Genomic DNA, 16,281 nt, shown 5'->3' with positions numbered 1-16,281 from the left:
GTAAGATGGGAGAATTAGAATGTATAGCAGTGAATAATGACATAGACTTAATTGTCATCTCAGAGACATGGTGGAAAGAGGATAACCAATGGGACAGTGCTATACCGGGGTACAAATTATATCGCAATGACAGAGAGGAGCACTCGGGAGGAGGTGTGGCACTTTATGTCCGGGATGGCATAGAGTCCAACAGGATAAACATCCTGCATGAGACTAAATACAAAATTGAATCTTTATGGGTAGAAATCCCTTGTGTATCAGGGAAGACTACAGTGATAGGGGTATACTACCGTCCACCTGGTCAAGATGGTGAGATGGACAGTGAAATGCTAAGAGAAATTAGGGAAGCTAACCAAATTGATAGTGCGGTAATAATGGGAGACTTCACCTATCCCAATATTGACTGGGTAAATGTATCATCGAGACACGCTAGAGAGATAAAGTTCCTGGATGGAATAAATGATAGCTTTATGGAGCAATTGGTTCAGGAACCGACGAGAGAGGGAGCAATTTTAGGTCTAATTCTCAGTGGAGCACAAGATTTGGTGAGAGAGGTAACGGTGGTGGGGCTGCTTGGCAATAGTGATCATAATATGATCAAATTTGAATTAATGACTGGAAGGAGGAACAGTGTGCAAATCCAAGGCTCTCATGCTAAACTTTCAAAAGGGAAATTTTGATAAAATGAGAAAAATAGAAAAACTGAAAGGAGCAGCTACAAGGGTAAAAAGTGTGCAAGAGGCGTGGTCATTGTTAAAAAAATACCATCCTAGTAGCACAGTCGAGATGTATTCCACACATTAAGAAAGGTGGACGGAAGGCAAAACGATTATCGGCATGGTTAAAAGGTGAGGTGAAAGAAGCTATTTTAGCCAAAAGATTTTCATTCAAAAATTGGAAGAAGGATCCAACAGAAGAAAACAGGATAATGCATAAGTGTTGACAAGTTAAATGTAAGACATTGATAAGAGAGGCTAAGAGAGAATTTGAAAAGAAGTTGGCTGTAGAGGCAAAAACTCACAGTAAAAACTTTTAAAAATATATCCGAAGCAGAAAGCCTATGAGGGAGTCAGTTGGACCGTTAGATGATTGAGGGGTTAAAGGGGCAATTAGAGAAGATAAGGCCATTGTGGAAAGATTAAATGATTTTTTTGCTTCAGTGTTTACTGAAGAGGATGTTGGGGAGATATCTATATCAGAGAAGGTTTTCATGGGTAATGTTTCAGATGGACTGAACCAAATCATGGTGAACCTAGAAGATGTGGTAGGCCTGATTGACAAACTGAAGATAGTAAATCACCTGGACCGGATGGTATATACCCCAGGGTTCTGAAGGAATTAAAAAATGAAATTTCAGACCTATTAGTAAAAATTTGTAACCTATCATTAAAATCATCCATTGTACCTGAGGACTGAAGGGTGGCTAATGTAACCCCAATATTTAAAAAGGGCTCCAGGGGCGATCCGGGAAACTACAGACCGGTTAGCCTGACTTCAGTGCCAGGAAAAATAGTGGAAAGTGTTCTAAACATCAAAATCACAGAACATATAGAAAGACATGGTTTAATGGAACAAAGTCAGCATGGATGTGGTTAGTGCAGTTAGTATAGCTGTGTTTAAAAAAGGTTTGGATAAGTTCTTGGATGAGAAGTCCATTACCTGCTATTAATTAAGTTCACTTAGGGGTAGATTTTCAGACGAGCGCGAACAGCCTACTTTTGTTTGCGCTCCAGGCGCAAACAAAAGTACGCTGGATTTTAGTAGATACGCGCGTAGTCGCGCGTATCTACTAAAATCCTGGATCGGCGCGCGCAAGGCTATCGATTTTGTATAGCCTGCGCGCGCCGAGCCGCGCTGCCTCCCCCCGTTCCCTCCAAGGCCGCTCCGAAATCGGAGCGGCCTTGGAGGGAACTTTCCTTTGCCCTCCCCTCACCTTCCCCTCCCTTCCCCTACCTAACCCACCCGCCCGGCCCTGTCTACACCTCCCCCTTACCTTTGTCGGGGGATTTACGCCTCCCGGAGGGAGACGTAAATCCCCGCGCGCCAGCGGGCCTGCTGCGCGCCGGGCCGCGACCTGGGGGCGGGTACGGAGGGCGCGGCCACGCCCCCGGGCCGTAGCCACGCCCCGTACCCGCCCCCAAAACGCTGCCGACACGCCCCCGGAACGCCGCGACGACCGGGCCCGCCCCCCGACACGCCCCCGACACGCCCCCCTCCGAGAACCCCGGGACTTACGCGAGTCCCGGGGCTCTGCGCGCGCCGGGAGGCCTATGTAAAATAGGCTTCCCGGCGCGCAGGGCCCTGCTCGCCTAAATCCGCCCGGTTTTGGGCGGATTTAGGCGAGCAGGGCTCTGAAAATCTACCCCTTAGAGAATAGCCACTGCCATTAGCAATGGTAACATGGAATAGACTTCGTTTTTGGGTACTTGCCAGGTTCTTATGGCCTGGATTGGCCACTGTTGGAAACAGGATGCTGGGCTTGATGGACCCTTGGTCTGACCCAGTATGGCATGTTCTTATGGCTTTACCCAAGGCAAGTCTTGCCTCATAAATCTGCTTCACTTTTTTCAAGGGGTTAATAAACATGTGGATAAAGGTGAACCGGTAGATATAGTATACTTGGATTTTCAGAAGGCATTTGACAAAGTTCCTCATGAAAGGCTTCTAGGAAAAGTAAAAAGTCATGGGATAGGTGGCGATGTCCTTTCATGGAGTACAAACTGGCTAAAAGACAGGAAACAGAGAGTAGGATTAAATGGACAATTTTCTCAGTGGAAGGGAGTGGGCAGTGAGAAAATTGCCTGCCACACTCTTGTAAAAAGAAGCCCCATTGGTACCAAATATATATTAAACTATATGGGTGACAACGAGGATCCTTGAGGAACCCCATAGGTTACTGTCCTCTAACTAGAGTGACTTGGACCCACCTGCACCCTCTTCTCTCTTTATTTATTTATATTCTTTTAATATAGCGATGCTCAAGGCAAAGTCTTATCGTACCGGTTTACAGCAAAACCATAATTAACAGGAAGAAAGAAGTTACAATGAACAGGGAGTACAATTCAGGACAATTGAAAGAAAAGAATTAGATTAACATAACGCTTCTAAAAGTAATGCGAAATAGCAAAAAACAATTAATTAGCATGGAAAGCTAATTTAGCGGCTGATTTAAGTAAGTGATTTGATCTTAACGGTTCCTTTAGATAAGTGGTAGAGGAGGCATCACACAGGGGAGACGACAAGGGCTAGAGATGGGGCAGTGGCAGGCAGAGGTTATAGGCTCGAGGCGAGGAGGGAAGGTGATATGGGGGGTGTAGGAGTCATTGCTAGTTGGGGAGTGTCTCATCAGGGGAAGGCTTGAGAGAACAGCCAAGTTTTCAGTTTCTTTCTAAAGGAGAAAGAACATACAAAAGGACAAACCAACTTAAGGCCTTTCTAGAGATTGCAATGTTTTCAAGCGACAAATGAGGATATCGTGCTGAACCATGTCAAAGGCAGCAGAAACATCAAATTGTACCAGAATGCTTGATTTCTCTTTTTCTAAACTACTTAGTAAAACATCCATTAAAGATACAAACAATACCTCTGTATTGTGCCCTTTATGGAATCTAAACTGATTGGTTCTAGTAAAATTTAGGTGATCCTCAAGTTAATAAAGTACACATCTTTCAAGAATCTTAGAAAGAGTGGGCAAGTTGGATATTGGATGATAATTCAAAATATCAGCTCCTGATTTACTAGTGCACTGTTGCTCTCTTTAATTGTGCAGGCACCAACCCTTCCACCAAGGATTTATTCACAAACCTTTAAATGATAAATCCTTATTTCCTTTAATAAACTGACATTGTTTATTTTTTATTTACTGACATTTGATCTGAGATATCACACTGGTTTACATTCAGGTACTGTAGGTATTTCCCTATCTGCAGAGGGCTTACAATCTAAGTTTTTGTACCTGAGGCAATGGAGGGTAAAGTGACTTGCCCAAGGTCACAAGGAGCGACAGCAGGACTTGAACCCTGGTCTCCTCGTTTGTAGCCCCCTGCTCTAATCACTAGGCTATTCCTCCTCCATTAGACATGGATCTAATGGAGAAAAAGTTGCCTTTAGACCTGTAATCACTTGATTAATCTCCATAGGGGAGACATATTCAAATTCAGACCAATTATTGTGACCTTGAATTATAAGTATCTCGGGAATATTTTCCAAAACTGCATGAACCTTAGAAAATTTATTATCAAACCCACTGGCAAGTGTATTGCAATTTGGTAGATTCTCTGACAATATCACTGGCTCCCTAGTCAAATATTTAACTACAGAAAAAAAAGTTGATGTGGCTTATTCAATACCATTTCAATTTTTTTGTATAAAATGCTTTCTTAACTTTACAGCATTTTGCTCTATATTCAATTAACAGGTTCCTATAATTGAATCTATCTACTTCTGCTTTACTCTTCGGCAGCATCTTTCAGATCTGCGCAGCTGGCAGCATTCAATCAACTGGGAGTCCTGAGAGCAGAGGATCACCTTGCTAGTGGTTGAAAGTGTTAGGATTTGTGGGTTTCGTGGACCCTTGGCCCAGGGTGCAGGTTGTTACAGCCTGAGGGGAGGAGCCCCACAAGTCCACACCACCGGGAGGCGAGGTCAGCTGCAGAAGGTAACACGGCAGTAGTTCCGTAGAGATAACGTTCTGCATCACTACCAATTGATCGCAGATTAAACCAGAGCTGTGCCGTGAGGCAGACCCGAGGAGTGGGGAGCGCAAGGACAGTCTTTGCAGTAGTGATGTAGGCTGCCCTGAGGAGCGGGGAAGCGCAGAGTCAATCTTGGCAGTAGTGACGTAGGCTGCCCTGAGGCTGCAGCTTGCGGGTAATGATTCAGATGGACTAAACCAAACCACGGTGAACCTAGAAGATGGGGTAGGCCTGATTGACAAACTGAAGAGTAGTAAATCACCTGGACCGGATGGTATACACCCCAGAGTTCTGAAGGAACTAAAAAATGAAATTTCAGACCTTTTAGTTAAAATGTATAAACTATCATTAAAATCATCCATTGTACCTGAAGACTGGAGGGTGGCTAATGCAACCCCCATATTTAAAAAGGGCTCCAGGGGTGATCCGGGAAACTACAGACTGGTTAGCCTGACTTCAGTGCCAGGAAAAATAGTGGAAAGTGTTCTAAGCATCAAAATCACAGAACATATAGAAAGACATGGTTTAATGGAACAAAGTCAGCATGGCTTTACCCAGGGCAAGTCTTGCCTCACAAATCTGCTTCACTTTTTTTAAGGAGTTAATAAACATGTGAATAAAGGTATCACAACAAAAAGTCTAACTTCATTTAGTCAGCTAGAGTGACTCACTGCTCTCTTGATTAACAAATGTTGGTACCTAATCAAACCAAATCACACTACCTCAACACCTTTCCAAGGTGAGTAACTGAACTGACCTTTTCAACATTTTTACTTAGGTGTACACTGCTCCTAGCTTATTTCTAGCTTCTGGATCCTTTTTTTTTTTTTTAGTATACAAACCCTCTAACTTCTGCTTACTAGCTGTCTTACTGACTATTAAAAATAAACACTTTAACTACTGCTTACTAGCTGCCTTACTGAACTACTACTAAAAAAACAAACAGTCTAACTTCTGTTTGCTGCCTTACTGACTATTAAAAGCACACACACACACACACACACACACACATTAAATAATATTACCAAATAGTTAACTTTGCCCAAATACTTTTAAAAAAGACAATGTCCCAAGCAAAACCTTACTGATTCCTTTCAGCCATCAGCAAGGTGATCCTATCCTCTCAGTGCTCCCACTGGATTGCTAGATAGATACATTTCCTGGATGGAATAAATGACAGTTTTATGGAGCAATTGGTTCAGGAACTGATGAGAGAGGAAACAATTTTAGATCTAATTCTCAGTGGAGCACAGGATTTGGTGAGAGAGGTAACGGTGGTGGGGCTGCTTGGCAATAGTGATCATAATATGATCAAATTTGAATTAATGACTGGAAGTGGGACAGTAAGCAAATCCACAGCTCTCGTGCTAAACTTTGAAAAGGGAAACTTAGATAAAATGAGAAAAATAGTTAGAAAAAAACTGAAAGGAGCAGCTACAAAGGTAAAAAGTGTGCAAGAGGCATGGATATTCTTAACAAAAATACCTTCTTAGAAGCGCAGTCTGGATGTATTCCATATATTAAGAAAGGTGGAAGGAAGACAGTAGAAGAGGACCGGAAGGCTCATCTGCATACAGCTCCCAGCATTCCCTGGGAGAGGAGTCCAGAGGTCACCGCAATCTATCCAGGGATTGACTTCCACAGCCCTAGCTTCCAGAGGCCCTGCACCCTTTGCAGTAGAGGAGGACCGGAAGGCTCATCTGCATACTGCTCCCAGCATCCCCCAGGAGAGGAGTCCAGAGGTCAACTCAAGTGATCCAGGGATTGAATTCCACAGCCCCACAGCCCCAGTCCACCTTAATAATTGTTTATGAACAATCTAAATCCGAATCTAAATCCAAGCGATCCCAATAACTTCCGCCCTATTTCCAACCTTCCATTCATAGCCAAAATAATGGAAAAATTGGTGAATACACAACTCTCCAACTACTTGGAAGATCACGGAATTCTATCTCCAAACCAATATGGCTTTCGCAAAGCTGCAAGCACAGAAACATTACTTCTTTCACTCTCAGACTTCCTCCTCGCCGGAATAGACAAAGGCAAAGCATTTTTACTAATCCTCCTCGACTTCTCGGCGGCCTTTGACACCGTCAACCATCACCTCCTTCTAAAACAACTAGCTAATATCGGAGTTACAGATACTTCACTAACATGGTTCAAAACCTTCCTGGAAAACAGAGGATATAGGGTTAAAATTCATAATACAGAATCACAATATCACCCCTCCACCAGAGGGGTGCCACAAGGTTCATCCCTTTCACCCACTCTATTCAATGTATACCTGCTACCTCTTTGTCAACTATTAACAAAATTAAAACTGAAACACTTCCTCTTCGCTGACGACGTACAGATTGTGATCCCTATAAAAGAATCTATCAAGATAACAATGGAATACTGGGATAATTGCCTATTAGAAATCAAACACCTCCTTAACAGTCTTAACCTAATCCTTAATGCGTCGAAAACGGAATATCTCCTTATAGCACCTGAAAACAACAACACACTTTCAAAGCCTCCAACCATTCTACAAACCACACATGTAAGAGATCTAGGAGCCATCTTAGACAACCGTCTTAGCCTCAAACCATTCATTAACAAAACTACCAAAGACTGCTTCCACAAATTACATATTCTGAAAAGAATAAAGCCACTTTTCCACGCGCATGACTTTAGATCAATCCTACAAGCAATAATCTTCTCCAAACTAGATTATTGCAATTCTTTACTACTAGGCCTCCCAGCTTCCTACACCAAACCTCTACAAATGGTACAAAACACTGCAGCCAGAATCCTCACAAACTCCAGGAAAATTGACCACATCTCCCCCATTCTCAAAGACCTTCATTGGTTACCGATCCACTTCAGAATTATGTACAAAACCATCATGATTATCTACAAAAACATCCACCAACACACTCAACTCGACCTACAAATCCCTTTTAAAAAACACACATCTGCCAGACCCATCAGGGAACACTACAAAGAATCACTACAGGTTCCACATGCTAAAACCTACCACCACAAATCCTACAGTTCAAGAGCTCTCTCATCTGCAGGTCCAATCCTTTGGAACTCCATCCCCCCGGACTTAAGACAAGAACCATGCGCTCTAACTTTTAGGAAAAGACTAAAAACTTGGCTTTTTAAAAAAGCATTCCCAGAACTGGATTAAATTCTCCACCCATCAGCATAAACACAAAAGTTAGTGAACTGTAACAAAAACCCACTAACTTCACACGCAGTGACAACAACATATTATTATACTTCACTACAATTCATATTTGGTCAATCTTTCCTACCCATCTATATTTTATAATCTTATACATATTTATTAATTGATACAGTTGGCCAAAATGTTAATATTCTTTCTTTAATTTCCTCCCCTTTCAGATCCTAGTTATTTTTCCTTGTTTTTTGTAACTTCCTCACATCCTAAATATTGTTACAATGTTTTTATTTGTTAAGTTTCTTATTATTTTTGATGTCGAATTGGGAAATGTTCTACCATGTTACTCTCTGCAGTTATTCACATTGGGGCGGATTTTCAGCGCCCTGCTCGCCTAAATCCGCCCAAAACCGGGCGGATTTAGGCGAGCAGGGCCCTGCGCGCCGGTAAGCCTATTTTACATAGGCCTACCGGCGCGCGCAGACCCCGGGACTCGCGTACGTCCCGGGGTTTTCGGAGGGGGGCGTGTCGGGGGCGTGTCGGAGGGCGGGCCCGGTCGACGCGGCGTTTCGGGGGCGTGTCGGCCGCGTTTTGGGGGCGGGTACGGGGCGTGGCTACGGCCCGGGGGCGTGGCCGCGCCCTCCGTACCCGCCCCCAGGTCGCGGCCCGGCGCGCAGCAGGCCCGCTGGCGCGCGGGGATTTACGTCTCCCTCCGGGAGGCGTAAATCCCCCGACAACGGTAAGGGGGGGGTGTAGACAGGGCCGGGTGGGTGGGTTAGGTAGGGGAAGGGAGGGTAAGGTGAGGGGAGGGCAAAGGAAAGTTCCCTCCGAGGCCGCTCCGATTTCGGAGCGGCCTTGGAGGGAACGGGGGGAGGCAGTGCGGCTCGGCGCGCGCAGGCTATACAAAATCGATAGCCTTGCGCGCGCCGATCCAGGATTTTAGTGGATACGCGCGGCTCCGCGCGTATCTACTAAAATCCAGCGTACTTTTGCTTGAGTCTGATGCGCAAGCAAAAGTAGGCTGATCGCGCTTCTTTTAAAATCTACCCCACTGTTAATTGTAAACTGGGTTGATGTGATTCATATCATGAAACTCGGTATAATAAAAATAATAATAATAATAATAATAATAATAATTTTCTCCAAGAATTTATTCAAATCTTTTTTAAACCCAGCTACACTAACAGCTTTTACCACATCATCCATCTATGAATTCCAGAGCTTTATTATATATTAAGTAAAAAAATATGCATTCTCCTATTTATTTTAAATTTACTACCTAGTAACTTCATAGTGTATCCCTTAGTCTTTGTACATTTTGAAACAGTAAACCAATTCACGTTTACCTGTTCTACCCTAAGCTGAAGATTGCTAAACTCTTTTGCCTTTATCATTATGGTCACCCATCTTTGTACATTTTCTAATTCTGCTGTATTGTTTTTTGAAATGCGGTGACCAGATCTTCACACAATACTCAAGATGCAATCGCACTATGGAGTGATATGAGAGAAATTATGATATGCTCTATTTATTATGTATATATATGTATATATGTATAATATTATATTATGTATTATTATATATTATATATATTATTATATATATTATTATATATTATTATATATTATATATTATATGTATAATATTATATTATGTATATATATGTATATATGTATAATGTATATATGTATAATATGTATATATACTGTACTATTGTATATAATTAACCTCCTCTTTCTCTCTCTATTTTTCCTCCTCCCAGTTTACAGCCCCTGTTAATTGTAACTGCATCTCTTCATCACGTTTAGTTATGTTCTTGGTTTGTTCTTCACACCCCTGTTTCATGTAAACCGGCATGATGTGAACGCTTTCATGAATGCCGGTATAGAAAAACCTTAAATAAATAAATAAATAAGAACATAAGAACATAAGAACATGCCATACTGGGTCAGACCAAGGGCCCATCAAGCCCAGCATCCTGTTTCCAACAGTGGCCAATCCAGGCCATTAGAACCTAGCATTCTATTAGCTTTTTTGGCCATCGCCACACAATGAGCAGAGGATTTCAACGTATTATCCATGATGACGCCTCGATCCTTTTCCTGGTGGAGACTCCCGATGTGGAACCTTGCATGGTGCAGCTATAATTTAGGCTTCTCTTCTTTACATGCATCACTTTGCACTTGTCCACATTAAAGGTCATCTGCCATTTGGCTGTCTAGTCTCCTAGCCTCACAATGTCCTCTTGAATTTCTCACAATCCTCTAGTTATTTAACAACTTTGAATAATTTTGTATCAGCAGCAAATTTGATCACTTCACTTGCTCCCATTTCCCGGTCATTTATAAGTTTATAAAAAGCATCGGTCCCAGAACAGATCCCTGGGGGCTCCACTATTCACCTTTCTCCACTGGGAAAATGTACCATTCAGCCCTGCTCTCTGTTTCCTTTCTTTTAATCAGTTGGCAATCCACAATAGGACACTGTCCCCTATCCCATGAAATTTTAATTTCCTAAGAGTCTTTCATGAGGGACCTTGTTAAATGTTTTCTAGAAATCCAAATACACTGTATCAGCTGGCTCACCTTTATCCACATGTTTATTTACACCTTTGAAAAAATGTAGCAAATTGGTAAGGCAAGACTTCCTTTGGCTAATTCCATGTTGATTTTGTCCCATTAAACTATGTCTATCTATATGTTCAGTAATTTTATTCTTTTGAATAGTTTCAACAATTTTTCCTGGCACTGATATCAAGCTTCACAAAGGAGAAATGTGTGGCAAGAATTGTCCTGGACAATAACAGTTCATCAACAGAGGATTACTTTTATTTTACATATGCACACTAGACATTGTGCACGAAATTAAATACCCCAGTAAACATTAGTGTACAATGTCTAGTGTGCATATGTAAAATAAAAGTAATCCTCTGTTGATGAACTGTTATTGTCCAGTACAATTTTTGCCACACATTTCTCCTTTGTGATTTATCTATATGTGGGTGTTTTTCACTCCAGTCTCCTCTTGTACTGATATCAGGCTTACCAGTCTATAGTTTCTCAGATCATACCTGGAACCCATTTTAAAAATCAGTGTTACATTGGCCACCCTCCAATCTTCAGATACCGTAACTGATTAAATGATCATTTACAGATTACCAACAGTAGGTCTGTCATTTCATTTTTCAGTTCTTTCAGTATTCTGGGATGTATACCATCTAGTCCAGGTGATTTTCTACTTGTTAGTTTGCCAATTTTCCCTAGAACATCTTCCAGGTTCACAGAGCTTTGTTTCAGTTCCTCTGAATCATTACCTTTAAATATCACTTCTGGAATGAGATTATCTCTTACATCTTCTTCAGTGATGACTGAAACAAAGAAGTCATTTAATCTCTCTGCTATGGCCTTGCTGTCCCTTTTACCCCTCAAACATTTAATAGTACAGGTGCCTCCCTTGCAGGCTTTTTGCTTCAAATGTACCTGAAAAGGTTTTATTATGAGATTATGCTTTCACAACAAGCTTCTTTTAAAATTCTGTCTTTGCATTCCTTATCAATGCTTTGCATCTAAATTGCCAGTTTTTCCATTATTTCAAGGATATCCTTTTGGCAAGAATAGGAAAGAAATTGAAGAAGGTAAATGGGGTCAGGGTCCTTACTTTACAGTGTCTCATGCATGAAATAAAACCATGTAGTTAACCGTATGTGGCCATGAGCTTCTAAAAAGGACACCTGCACTTTAACCCTTCCCCATCTCCCAGACTCTCTCAGACGCAGGCACTATGAATGTCTACCTGCTAGAAATGTCATGGTTCCCTCTGGATCTTTACAGAAGCTCCACATCTTCTCTTGAACACTGAGAGCAGTGAAAAGATCAGCCTCAGACCTGAGAAACAGAGAAAAACAAATCATAACCTAGAGAAGGCTGTGGTCCAAAAAAAAGAGGTTTGCAGACAAACACTGGAAGCCAAAACCACAGTTTAAGGTGAGTGATAAAGTCTAGTTGTTCACAACAAATATGAATTTGAAGCTTACTTGTACTAAACCTGATCCTTGGTTCACTGGTCCCTAAACCTGGTGACAGTGCATCTAAAGCTCCCAGACTCCCTTAAAGTACCTTCCTCCTTCCATGTGTCGCTACTGAATCCTGTCAGAGTGATGTCTCTCCAGATCCAATCCTGGTGGACTTCAGGCTACAATGCTGAAGAAGGGGCTACATAAAATTGCATCCAATGTGAGGACTGAGGGTAATCATGTGGTGGAATTGGGTGCTTTCAAAGTGAAAATTTGGGTGCTTTCAAAGTGAAACTTTTGCATGTTTTTGAGGATTTTGACAAATAACTGCAAAAATTGTCAAAAGGCCACCCGTTCCCACCTTGAGATGTGAAAATGAAGAAAGTGCTCCAATATTGGGTGGAGTAGGACATCAGTGGGACAAGCTGGGAACAAATGAGCACACCCAGTCCAACATGAGGAGATGAAGGCAAAGTGAAAATGAAAGGTATGTCAAAATATCTATAAGGCAAACCAGTCTTTCCTATAATTGGGGAGTTGAGAGACCAGTAATTTCCTGACTGAAATGTCAAATCCATTCCATTCCAGGGTGAGAGATGGCAGTTTGCCATCGTATTCCGAGCTGGGTCAGACTCCAGCCTCCAGAACATCGGTGGTCAGCCTGGCCAGTGTGGCTACCATCAGTACCAATCTATTTCTACCAGCTGGGTATTCCTACCAGCTGGGTTGGGGAATTATTTTGGACCTCCAGAAAACCCCAGGTATTTCTATCTATGGGAAATCTTATATATGTTCCTGGTGGGATGCACCATGATGAGGTCTGCTGAGTATAATGAATGTCATGCATTCTAAAGCCTGCAGTATTGAACCTATAGTATTTTCACTGCAGGTCCAACCTATTTGTGGAGGCAAATGCTGGAGCAATATTGAAGACTCCTGCATTCATGGATCCTCAACTGTTGGTGCCTTGGAGCTCATGCAGTACCCATCTCCCCTATGGAGTCAGAAGGAAGTTGTGGAAAAGGTGGCAGATAGGAGAAGAGGAAAGTCATGGTCTCAAGTACCTCCTCCAGATGCCAATTGAGCCCTTCATCCATCAGCCATGATAAGTTTGAATTACTGCCAGGGACACTGCCATGTCACCAGGTGAATCTAGATGTGATTTTCGAGTGGTGTATGAGGGACTGCTTATTGTTCCAGCATGGACTGGATGAATCACCATCATGGGCATCTCAAGTGGAATTACTGAGGGCATGGTGAGAGAGAGGAGTGTGAAAAGCTCAGGAGGGGTAGGGCTGTGCTGTGTTGAGGAGGCCATTGAAGGCACCTAGGCCTTGGACCATCTATGGAAGTCTGCCCCCTGATCACACTTTATCTGTGGAAGGACAGTGAGCTCAAAGACCAGACAGTTTATCCAATGAGTGGACATCCAGTTCCTGGTCCTCTGTAGGTCAGGAAAAAATGCTGTGATATGAAGCAAGAACTCAAGAGAGGTTCTCTGTGGTGACACCCAAAATGAATCTAATAATAAAGGAGATTAACACCTACCAAGAGTTTTGCCATTTGACCATGGAAACTCAAACTCCCTGATCCAATTTTCCTCAGGAAAGAAATCTCCTGTAGTGAGCGAATCATCCTCACCTTCTCCAGTTCTGGAGGTTGAGTTATCATCTATGGCCAGTGATCTCTGTATTCCCACCAATGGGCCTAGTCAGATCATTGAGGATGAATTACTTGACAAGCCCTTTGCTCGGAATATGTGGGACCAGTCTTGGGTGGTCCCTTGTTGGATTAAGCTGAGGCAGCAGATGTTACAGACCTCTCAAGCTGAATGCATGATGTGGAGGAAAGTAGTTAATGGAGCATGCAGACCACTGTAAAATTAAGGGTTCTTCAGAGCTCACCTTTATCTGGTCTCATCCTGATTATCAAAAGGAGGTGGAGAAAAGAATTGTGGAGTTTTAGTGAGAGGGCAAAATGTGTATAAGCATGCTGTGATATACCATCTGAGGGGTGGAATGAAAAGTACCAAATTGAATATCTCTTGCCAAATAGAGAGACCATCAGAAAATCTCACCCTTAATATTTTGCGCAGGGCCAGGAATGACTGCCACAATGTATCACATAGAGCTGGATTTCCTTTCCTGTAAGGGGTATGGATATGGCGTATGGAATGAACTGTTACTAGACTTTGGGGCGGATTTTAAGTTACGCACATAACCCTTAAAAACCCACCCTGAGTGCACTGAGCCCATTTTGCATAGGTTCGGAGGCGCGCGCAAGCCCCGGGACGCGTGTAAGTCCCAGGGCTTTGCTAGGGGGGCGTGTCAGGGGGGCGGCGCGACGTTCGGGGCGTTCCGGGGGGCGTGGTGCCGGCCCGGGGGCGTTCGGGGGGGGGGGGCATGACCGAGGCCTCCAGACCAGCCCCCGGGTTGGGTGATGGTGCGCCAGTGGGCCACCAGCGCGCGCAAGTTACGCCTGCCTCGAGCAGGTGTAACTTTTGCGATAAAGGTGGAGGGGTTAGATAGGGCTGGGGGGGTGGGTTAGGTAGGGGAAGGGAGGGGAAGGTGGGGGGAGGCGGAAGTTAAGTTCCCTCCGAGGCCGCTCCGATTTCGGCGCGGCCTCGGAGGAAACGGGCAGCGCGCGCAGGGCTACGCACGTATCTATTGAAATCCAGCGTACTTTTGTTTGCGCCTGGTGCACGAACAAAAGTACGCGCTCGCGCTTTTTAAAAAATGTACCCCTTCAGTTTTTGAGGGTTCCTTCCTGAACTGTTTCCTTCCTTTCTGTGAGAGGAGGCTTTGTGTTTGAATTCTTCAAGCATCTAGTTGGACTTAATGTGTTGAAAAATGAACTTTGGTTGATCCCTTGCAAATGGTTTGCTTCTTATGTTTGCTGCCTTGTGCAAACTGAAGGGTCCTGAATAAGGATTCAACATTTTGCTCCTTCGGACAAAGCTAAGTATTTAACTTTTGCTGTTAATACTATTGTTATGTCTTTTGTTTCATTGTTAGTCTACGAATCGACAGAAATTTAAAGAAATATACAGAGGAAAATAAGCTTCGAGAAGTCACTATCTACAGGCTTTACACCTTTACAGTAGACGGAGGCATTTTGCAACACCACCTGTGTTGGTGGACAATGTGAATTTAGCTAAGTTTTAGCTCCTGAAGAAGCTTTTGAGCGAAACTTCGGCCATAGTTGAGCCTATTTATTTCTCAGCTCAAGCCGTCTATACTGCATTGTGATCTGATATCAGCCTGCGTTAGAGGTTTAAAAAATACATCTGGACAATGAGCCTTGTTTTGTATGTTACATTTGAAATATGGACCGCACATATGAGTGACTGCAAATGATTGAGAGGACCGGGCGATCTCCAGGTTGTAGGAGATACGCTGACAGGCTTGCTGATGCGGTTCACTTTCTTCTCAATAATTTTTAAAAAAATTATAAAAAACAAAAAAATAAAAAATACATGGTGAGCAAACATTTTTCTAAATAATCATTTGGTCTTCCCTTTTTCTAGTGTATAATTTTTTGTGGGATCACCCAGGTCTTTTGGTTTTCAACTTAGTATTGCAACATCAATTTTTCATCGTGTGGCAGATCCTCCCAGTCTGGTCACTGGATGCCACTATCCCTGTCTTTAGAGCATATTTAATAGGAGCCATCCATACCCTTCAGACACTCCCAGCTGGAGATTCTGATTGGGTGATCCAGTGCTATTTAGCCCAGCCATTTTAACATTCAGGGAGTTCATTTACAGAGAGTAGCTGCAGAGCAAATGTATTTTTCCCACACTCTGGCAGGACCTCCCAGCTTTGCCCAAGAGTTTTCTTTAAGAAGAAATACATCAATGTGCACTCCCTGCCAGAGAAGCATCTTATAATCTACAATGAGATAGACTTTTAAGCCTGATACCCTTTAGGGGAACCAAAGACCTATGAGCCTACTCTACCCCCTAGGCAGGCAAGCACCAGTGATGGATCCTGCTACAAGAGACTGTGATGGTAGAGAAGCTATCTAGGTTAAGCCTGAAAATAATTTTTGAAATTTAAGAGTAATGAGGAGGGTTTTGGATCCCCTTTCTCCACTGGGATTTCAGGGCAGAATTAATAACCTGGTCCCCAGATTTTTCCACAAGAGAAATCACCCAAAGTAACAGCTAAGAAGTAAAGAACAGCACAACCAAAGGAAGAAAGGATAAGAGAAGGATTTCCACCCAAGGAATCAGGATAGGCTGGGTGCCCATGGGAAAGAAGATCTCTGGAGGTAGGATTACTGCAGAAAAAAGGGAACCCTCTCATTAGGATTCCACAGGGCAGTCGCTGGCAGAGTTATGCGCATTTAAAATCACCAGAGATCTGTAATAAGGACACCTACCTACATAGAAAGAAACCCTCTAA

At 43.0% G+C, this 16,281-nt stretch overlaps 1 protein-coding gene across 1 annotated transcript in view; it reads right to left on the bottom strand.

The window, feature by feature from the left end:
- DNHD1 (dynein heavy chain domain 1) overlaps positions 1-16,281 on the bottom strand; it is a 792,986-nt gene that overhangs the window by 8,696 nt on the left and 768,009 nt on the right. The window contains exon 41 of the mRNA XM_029601740.1: positions 11,656-11,747. Coding sequence (XP_029457600.1) covers positions 11,656-11,747 — 92 coding nt within the window. The remainder of the gene's footprint in view (positions 1-11,655; positions 11,748-16,281) is intronic.

Source organism: Rhinatrema bivittatum, chromosome 5 (genome assembly GCF_901001135.1).
Source record: "Rhinatrema bivittatum chromosome 5, aRhiBiv1.1, whole genome shotgun sequence".
NCBI classification, from domain to species: Eukaryota; Metazoa; Chordata; class Amphibia; order Gymnophiona; family Rhinatrematidae; genus Rhinatrema; species Rhinatrema bivittatum.
The sequence above is the reverse complement of the archived record's forward strand: the minus strand, read 5'-3'. Positions and strand labels throughout refer to the sequence as shown.